Source organism: Priapulus caudatus, unplaced genomic scaffold, assembly GCF_000485595.1.
Source record: "Priapulus caudatus unplaced genomic scaffold, Priapulus_caudatus-5.0.1 Scaffold152, whole genome shotgun sequence".
NCBI lineage: Eukaryota > Metazoa > Priapulida > Priapulimorpha > Priapulimorphida > Priapulidae > Priapulus > Priapulus caudatus.
Genome location: NW_014577213.1, coordinates 502,304 through 511,219, shown reverse-complemented (window position 1 = coordinate 511,219; position 8,916 = coordinate 502,304). Strand labels below are relative to the sequence as shown.

The window sequence follows — 8,916 nt, the reverse complement described above, 5'->3', positions numbered from 1 at the left end:
TATATTAGAGCGAAAGCGGCTTCGCCTTCCGCAGATCGCGAAACCGCCTTCGCTTTAGTAATAGACTTATCTCTACTTTTTTTCGAAACTTGAGCTTCAAGCGGCCTCTGGTCCGATGTTTTGTCGACACGGAAATGAATGCACATCGTCGGGATGACACAACATAACGATTTCTGACAGGTTCACGTAACGTAGGACAGGCCGCATTGTTGTATGTCCCCATCTGGAGTATGCACTTTCATACCGTTGATTTGTAAATCGCATTTTTGATAACAGTTATCTCTATGCTTATTATTTTCACCCATTATAGGTACCATGCCTTTAAGAAAAAAGCAGTAGTTGGATTAATATAAACCATTTAATATTCTTGGCGCATTCGGTCCATGAAAAATCTCTGAAATAGCAAATATAGAGTCATATGTAGATTGTTTTTTATCCAAATTTGGATTTTATTATTACCATATCAAAGTCAATTAAAACAGTTTTTAGTTTTTATTCACTCCTGAACATGTGTACGATAATATATTGGACATGTGTATATTGGTGTACCCATGAGTAATGTTTACTATGATATACATATATGTATGTAGAAGTGACAGTGTATTCTGGATATAGCTTCCAAATTAATCGGTCAACAACTTTATCGTCTTCCTGTGCATTTATTGCCGTACTAGTTATGTGCACATTTAAAAACCAATGGTAAATTACTAACTTATACAAAAAAGGAGGCCAGCTAAAACCTAGATTAATTCTCCACTCGTTGCCTAAAGCTATGCTCAATTTATGTGTTTATGTATTTGATGGTGCTACGTAAATCAACCTAATCTAATCTAATACATTTGTTCATGATATTATCAAGAGCTAATAATATTACGCATGATATTATGTGATGATCGAAAGTTGCATGCAGCTATTCAGACGCAATATTTTTATACTCAGTGTATTACCCGTCTTTTATTCACTGAAAATACTGTGAAGGCATACAGGAATGGAAAATACAAAAAGTACAGCCGATTTGTTGCACATGTATAACTACGCACTACATAAGATAGTGCAGCCCTGCCAAACCAGGTCACAACTGAAGCAGGGAAGTGCCCTGCGAGAATCACAGGGGGAGGGGGGGGTGATTTACGATTTAATCTTGCAGTGACTTACTTCAAAATTAGTTTAGCTTATGAATCTATCTTATTTCGTAACTTAAAGCCGCACAATGCGCATCCAAACGATAATTTCTCCAGTACTAGACTAGTCATGCATAATCACACTACCTTATGAGAAAATAAACTCTAGTTGCTCCTCATTTCACTGCGGTTTAGCTTAAAACCACAAGAAAGAGGTGAGAAAACTGGCATTCTGGCGCAAACGCCGACTGTTCTGCCAAACAATTTAGCTCGAAGTGTGGTGAGGTGCCATCACATGTTTTAGTCTTTGCCTACACCCGCTACCGCCTGTCCCGCAGCACCGCTGCACGGTTGCTTGCGGGAAACTGTCAACAACCATCGGGAGAGATTTAACAACATTGGAGGTATTTTCAAATCCTTTTATAAGACACGGTCAGCTGAAATGGGGAACTAGAGTTTGATTTTGTCATAAGTGTGTGATTATTCAGACACGAGTATTGCTAGTCTAGTACTGGAGAAATTAGCGTTTGGATGCGCATTGTGCGGCTTTAAACAAGACAACCAAAATTTAAAATAGACTTTTAAATATTAAAATATTAAAATATTTAGGCTTTAAAATAGACAACCAAAATTTGGAAGGCAACAATCTGACAAAGATGTCTGACAATTGATTTTTCTGTTTATTCACGTATCACGTTTTATATTCACGTACCACATATTACAGTATTATGTTTAAACAACCTAATTTATTGTAGCTTTTTCGACCGAGAGCTCACAATTTCAGAGGTGTATTAAAATTTAGAAGGAACTGATGAGACTTTAAGCCAAGTTGAAAATTGTCCTTCAGTGGTAAAACACTTGTGCCACTGCTGCTACAACATGACGATTAGCTGGCCCTATATCTCCTGTCGGCTAAGGATTCCTGCCACAGAGACGTAAATTATCTAAAGTTGTCATGGTGTTTATAAGACACTTGCAAATCCTAGGCCGATATGGTCTTCAAATACGCAATACGGGCTGGGTGATCATCAGCTGGTCTGTTGATGGGTGTCCACACGGGCACACCGATGAAATATCGACTGGCTTTCGCGTATTCCTAACAACAATGAAAAAAATTCAAACTAAATGTTAACATATGAAACTAAAGCAGGCACTGTCCACTTTTCAGTCAGGACCCCGAAATTGAAGCCAAGTGCATGTCTGTCTTTGTGTCCCGTATTTTCTAATCACCACTTATTGAACAAACTATTGACTCGAGCAAGTAAGGAGATATAGCTATAGGCTGTAATGAAAAACACATATTATAATCTATATATATCTTATATATCTTATATATAATATATTAAACTTGTTATGAGAATTGGTAAAATGGGATGCAATAAATAATTGCTAAATTTCCAGGACTTCCCAAGTACCACATATAATAATACCACATTTTCCAGGTCTTTCCAGAATTTTCCCGGCCTGGAAAACATCAGTTTGAAATTCCTGGACAGTCCGAGTTTTTCAGGGCGCGCGCATACCCTGTTATGTAAACGCACCTGAGTAAACAAACGTGCAGGTAAATCCACGCACCTGAGAGTCGAGAGTGAACCTGTGGTATAAGCCGGCAGGTAGGATGATCATGTCACCTTTCGTCATGTGAATCCTCACCCACTTGTCACCGCGGTCTCTCACGTCGAAGTAGCCGCTGCCGTCGCGGATGTAACGAATCTCGTCATCCTCGTGTAGATGCTCGATGAAAAACATCTGTGTCTATCAGATAACATCCGCATTAACAGACACCTGTTCTGCGGTCAATGCACATACACAGAACCGCTAGAGGGTAAGCCACTTTCTATACTCCGGCCATGGGCTAGGGTATTGAGGAATCCAATTCTCAGCTCAGGGAAAGGCTAGTGAGCAGCAAGAGGCTGCAAATAATGAGGAAGTTACACTCTCATTGCAGGATGTCATTTCTGTTTCTTGATGGTGGGAACAGCAATGCAAGTGAGAAGCAACGACGTTGTGAAATATTTAATAAACGTGCTATATAACGTAATATACAAGTGCCGCAGAGCGACAGCGCTCAACTGACGTGTACTGTAGCCGGGTATTCTTCTGAATAAACTCACTGGCAACCGAATCAAGTGCGCCCTCCCGCCACCGCGTTCGCGCTCAGAGCATATATCTAGGATACTACTAAAACAGATGGTGGAGGGGGCTCTAATAGCAAAAGCAGTTCAGTCCTTTGTTAACAGTCAACAAATGCGTGTTTACCCCTCCTCTTGAGGGTCAAAAGGTTATCAGACACTACTCTTCGCAAGTCAGCGGAAAGCACATTTCATGGTCCTTTCAATAAAGTGATAAAAATGGTAGGTCAGCGCTGAAACAAAAAAGTTTTGCACTCAGTCCGTTAGACCATGTCCTCAGAAAATGTCTCATATCTGACCTTTCCACCACTGGCCTTTGACCTCCAATTTTGCGCTGGTGATGGGTTTCCTCCCCATCACACTATACATCGAATATTATTTAAGAGCGTAGGTCAAGCAAGCCGTTGAGATTTGTGCCGCAATTCCGTATTTCCTCCTATACTTTAAGTTAAGGTGGAAATATTCCCCCTCCATTGACACACCTTGACCTTTGACCCTCAAATTGACATCCCGAGTCTTTTCGCGATCTCTGTGTTATACATACAGGCAGACTTCTAGAAGCTGACATGTCGTACGACCCTCACGATAGGTTATAAGCATCGATCGGAGCACCCGGCGGGGCAGCATCCGCAGCACTGCGTCACATGACAACGATGACAGATTGTGCACTGGTCTGAAGGTCACACATGACGTCAGGTTTAGACAGGTTTGTAGACTGGGTTCTGTGGTAATGGCGGGATCAGAGCAGTTTAGAAGCAGGTTTTTTATGTTCATGCCTATGTTCTGTGTGTTGCTGTATGAAGCACGATGCGTAGGAAAACTACACGAGATGAGAGTGGGAGAATTGTCAATAAACTTAGTAGTCAATGTGAATCGGTATGAAAGATACAAAACCACAAGCATGTCAGTAAATACGTGATTAAAACAAATTCCTCACTATCAATAGAGAGAGAGCAGGGGTCGAAATAAGCGATGGTCTGATGGTCCGGGGCCATCAAATAATCAGGAGGACCATCAGATTTTCCGCCAGACCATTGAATATTTTGGTCCCATTTCAACAATTTTCTTTGAAGTTTCCATGTTTCGATTATTGCTAATCCAGTGTTGACCATAGCAAATCTTACGCTTGCACGCCGCATTACTTTTAGAGAACAATTTGAAATTTAGGAGGACCATCTTAATTTCAAACTAGATCTCTTTTTTTCTCCTTATTTCTACCCCTGGAGAGATATTTTCATTTTACTTTTCATAACATACATTAGACAAAGAAGTTGTGTTTACCATGGAATCAAACTTTTCCTTAAACGATTCCTTACTTATAGTGACATGATCTTCATAAGAATAGCCTCTTTCCTTTCTTAGCACTTCCAGTTTTTCTTGGTCCTTACTACAGTCTGTGTCAAACTAAAATCAAATAGCGAAAGAATGGAATGTCATTAAAATCTTTGCAAAATGCTAAATTCATAAAACATAGTACAGTACTATCTGGCTTAATTAGTGCGACATAGTATTATAGCTCTAAGACGATAGATTTAAACAGCAGCACAATAAATTGGCATAATGCCACTAGGTTATATTTTATAACAAAGAAAGTTTTGTGCGCACCTTAAAATATATTACGCCCAGCTTTCTGCAAGCATGACACCTCTACTTCTTGCCGGGATTTAGCTGGAGCTCAGACTTTGGATCATACCCTTCTGTTACATCTGCCATGTACCACGCTCTCACCATTTTGATTTGTAATAATTTCTAGATAAAACAACAATATGAATTATCGGGATATATATAGTGGAGCTCTGCAAGCAAATAGATTATTTATCTATCCCAGCAGGCAGTCTCTATAGCACACTATACATGTATAGATGCAAACTGCATGCAGCGCCCCCTTCGCACACTCAGGATACCACTGCACAATGCTAGCACTATTTTTCAAATGGAGCTCCGGGAAATCCAGCAAATGGCAATCAACAGCCGCGAATCGCGCCGAACAAAACATTAGAAATTTCTATGATTTGCATGTTGTTGGTGGACAATATTAGATGTTTTAAATGAATACGCAAAAATACATCGAAGACAATGTTCGAGAATTAGGTATATTGGCAGCATCCGGAAAATTCATGATAAATATAAATAAACACGTGAACTTAGTTTAGTAAACAGTAAGATATAGTAAATGGCGCACTTTTTCGTATCACTATTTTATCAAATTTCTCATAAAATAATGGTCGGATTTTTAATATCTTTGCAACTTTTATTAGTAAAAATCATATTACATAGGATACGATTAACCTGGCCGCTGTAAAACTTGTGCGTAAAAAAGCGATACAAATTGTAACCGAAAATCTACTTGTGCAGTGGTAGATTGAGCCAATGAGCGAGAGCGCTATCTGTCGTGGAGTTTGGTATAGATGAACCATCACAAACAGTACTTTCATTGCATATAACTGAACACATATAATTGCCATATTTACATATATATATACATATGATATATATATATATATATATATATATATATATATATATATATATACTTGCACGTACGCGCACACACGCACGCACGCACGCACGCACACACGCACGCACGTTGAACCTCACTATTCCATGATACGATGACTCGGCAGCTTTGATGGTTCGAAACTGCGATATGAATCTGGTGATCCTTGGCTCAATCTACTATAGTACCTGTTTTTCTATTAGAGTACCGTAAATGTGTGCCATAGTAAAGAAAACTTGTGCTATAGCACTAACACTTGGTCAAAAGGATCAAGTAATTAAGCCTGAGCTATGTTTCTTGCTAGGTAAGTTGTAATGGTATTAGTAACAATTAAGTTACGCAATGCAATGTTTCCGTTTTTTAATCTCACCTTTGATGGTTCGTAGTTTTGACTAATCCAAAACTGGTCTTATCCCATTCTTTCTGGATTAGTGAGTTCCAAACTTACAAACCGGAGTGCATAATACAGATATAGATTTACATCTATATTATGCACTCCTGATACAAACACGTACATTTTTGTCTGTTGAGCAGCACAGGTTTACCTAGCCATGGGTTCATTCAAAATTTATGTAACACTGGAGGGTATGTGTGTGTGTGGGGGGGGGAGGGTATATGGCCTGGTGTTAGTGTTACAGGGGGTATAGGGGGTACGTGTCTGTTCAAGTGTTATAACACTTGAACAGAAACCCCCCTATACCTAACACTCCACAATTTTCATAGTTTAATATCAACTTTAATACTTTATTTGCAAAATTGATAATACATTCAAATTTCAATGTCAGAATTTTTTTTTTACCAAACACAAAGAAAAGATAATATCCCACATAAAAATCAAAATCCATTCAAAATTTCAGACCACGAAGGTTAGCTGCCAAAGTTGAAAAGTGAGCAAACAGTCACCGAGGCATCATGATCTTCTTCCCAGACTTGTTGTCTGTTTTCCAGTGGCATGATGGGAATGCCTTCTTGGTACATAATGTCCTGTGGTTGCTCTAAGCCTATTGCATCTACATCTCGTTATGCCACTCAAATGCATCACTTTCTATGTAATTAAACCAGGCAAATTAATTCACGTTGTCTTCTGGCAGCTAATCTCTGTTAGTAGGGGTTCTAAGCTCCCAAAAAGAGGTAAAGTGTTCACTTTTTGATAAAAGCACCAAATTTGGCACACCACGGGATATGCGCACGCGACCGCGGGGATGTTCAAGTATGAAGCGTTGTCCGCAGTGGAGACGTGCGCCAAATTCATCAGGAATTTGACCAACCCGCTGACTGGCGCTGCTGCAGCGCCGCCAAAAATGGCTGTTTGAAGTTCGCAAATCGAATGTTCGTTCACAAGAAATTCCGCAAGCAGACCATTTCAACGATAGTTAGACTTAGAGGTTAAATTTTAGTTGCGGATATAACTTAAGACATAAGACACTTCGGATAAGAAGGCCCTGCGGCAACTGCACGCGGGCTATAGTTACTAGAGCTGAGAGGGTCTATGCCCCCCAGGGTACTGCCGGAACGTACCCTGGTTACGGTCCGGTATACCAGAATGTACCCTGGTACTATCTAATATGCTGGACCGTACCTCGCCTACTCCACTAACAAGTCTAGGTAGTCGCCTACGGCTACTCCCTAACCCTAACCCTAACCATATCAAATAGTTACGTTCCGGCAGTACCCTGGGGGACATAGACCCTATGAGCGTTACTAGAGCTACCCCCACATTGACAAAAATGACATAGGTCTCAATCGGGCCATGCTCTATATCCTTGAACCGATGCAATACGTGTGTGTGTGTTTCATATCTGCAACTTTATCACGTTTCAGTGATTGGTCGTAAAGCATTTTGACTTGGGAGAGCTGCCACGTGAAGCACAGCCACAGGTACGCATATAAATAAGACTCCTCAATTTTAGGCAAATTGATAGTAATGCATTTTGTGTAAGCACTGCCACTGCCACTGCCACTGGCAGTTCCAGCAAATCTGTAAAAATAAAAATTATGTATAATAAATCTTATTGCACCACTAATAACTCTCCTATCTGTGGTAAACAACTCCTCGATCACTGCAAATAAAAAGCCTAACGTCGGCCTAATGTATGCCTCAATTAAATCGATAGGTTCCCACTAACGCACGAAGGGTCGTTGTCGTATCAGGTACTACATATGATATATGTACCCGAGGTAGTTTTAGGTTGTTTAGTATTATGTTTATATTTTTATATGAGGTATGTTTAGGGTTAGGGTTAGGGTTAGGGTTAGGATACACTTCTGTAGTACAAGTCTGGTACACTTTGTGTATGCATATATGTACCTCGGGTACATATATGTAGTACCTGATACGACAACGACCCCTTCAGCGGCAGCCCCACTAACGCCATTGTGGTGAAAAGAGGCTAACCACAATCACAAGCGCTCCAAAACCAATCAGACCGAAACTGCGCGTCTCATCCGCGCGCAGCGCTCAGGATCAACAGCAAAGCTGTGCCACGCAATCTTGTATCATGTCTCTCTGGACATGCATCAAGAGTACATAATAGAGATGCTCTCTCTAGAGATGATCTCTCTATTATGTACCGGTACTCTTGACATGCATACATACATCACACACACAGGCACACACACACGCAGACACCTAATGTATATATGCATTTGACAAATCCCCTCCTACCCTTCGCGCTGCTGCTGGCTCGTTGTCACGCGCCTTGCTCTAGTACTATAGCCTGCGTAGACTACAGCAAAGACGTGCCTGTATACATACGATGCAAATAATAAACGCAAAACTACTCGAGGTACTTCAGTAACGCTGATAGGGCCAAAACAAAATATAGGTGTGGTTACCGTTTCATGCCGAAAAAAAATAGGGTAGGTCGGTCGGGAAAACATTTTATTTTATTGAAACATTGTATTTTTGAACCATGTCCGAAGGATGTGCGTTGTGCCTTTTGAAGCAGGAACTGTCCAATTCATATTACAACTTAAGAAGGATGTGCGTTGTGCCTTTTGAAGCAGGAACTGTCCAATTCATATTACAACTTAAGTATCCACAGGTCCTAGTATGTATACTACATACTATTGCGTTCAGTGTTCGAAATTCGCGTCGGCCCGTCGGCCCGCCGCTGACAGTTTCGATGCCGGGCCTACAGCTACAGCTACACAGCTACTACAGCTA

The 8,916-nt window shown here is 40.5% G+C and overlaps 1 protein-coding gene across 1 annotated transcript; it reads right to left on the bottom strand.

Moving 5' to 3' along the window:
- Nucleotides 1–1,780: 1,780 nt before the first annotated feature.
- Nucleotides 1,781–4,984, bottom strand: LOC106806291 (1,2-dihydroxy-3-keto-5-methylthiopentene dioxygenase-like). The gene is made up of 5 exons (XM_014808176.1): nucleotides 4,947–4,984; nucleotides 4,859–4,883; nucleotides 4,535–4,657; nucleotides 2,697–2,876; nucleotides 1,781–2,217 (listed from the first exon to the last, which is right to left on the bottom strand). The coding sequence occupies exons 1-5, from the start codon at nucleotides 4,982–4,984 to the stop codon at nucleotides 2,104–2,106; spliced, it is 480 nt and encodes a 159-aa protein (XP_014663662.1). The 3' UTR covers nucleotides 1,781–2,103.
- Nucleotides 4,985–8,916: the final 3,932 nt, after the last annotated feature.

Bases quoted from the DNA above. Each gene is read 5' to 3' on its own strand.
- LOC106806291 (XM_014808176.1), bottom strand. From the start codon at position 4,984: ATGGTGAGAGCGTGGTACATGGCAGATGTAACAGAAGG. The intron at 4,884-4,946 runs GTATGATCCAAA...TCATGCTTGCAG, and splicing joins ATGGCAGATGTAACAGAAGG to AAAGCTGGGCGTAATATATT. The intron at 4,658-4,858 runs GTGCGCACAAAA...ATTTGATTTTAG, and splicing joins TGGGCGTAATATATTTTAAG to TTTGACACAGACTGTAGTAA.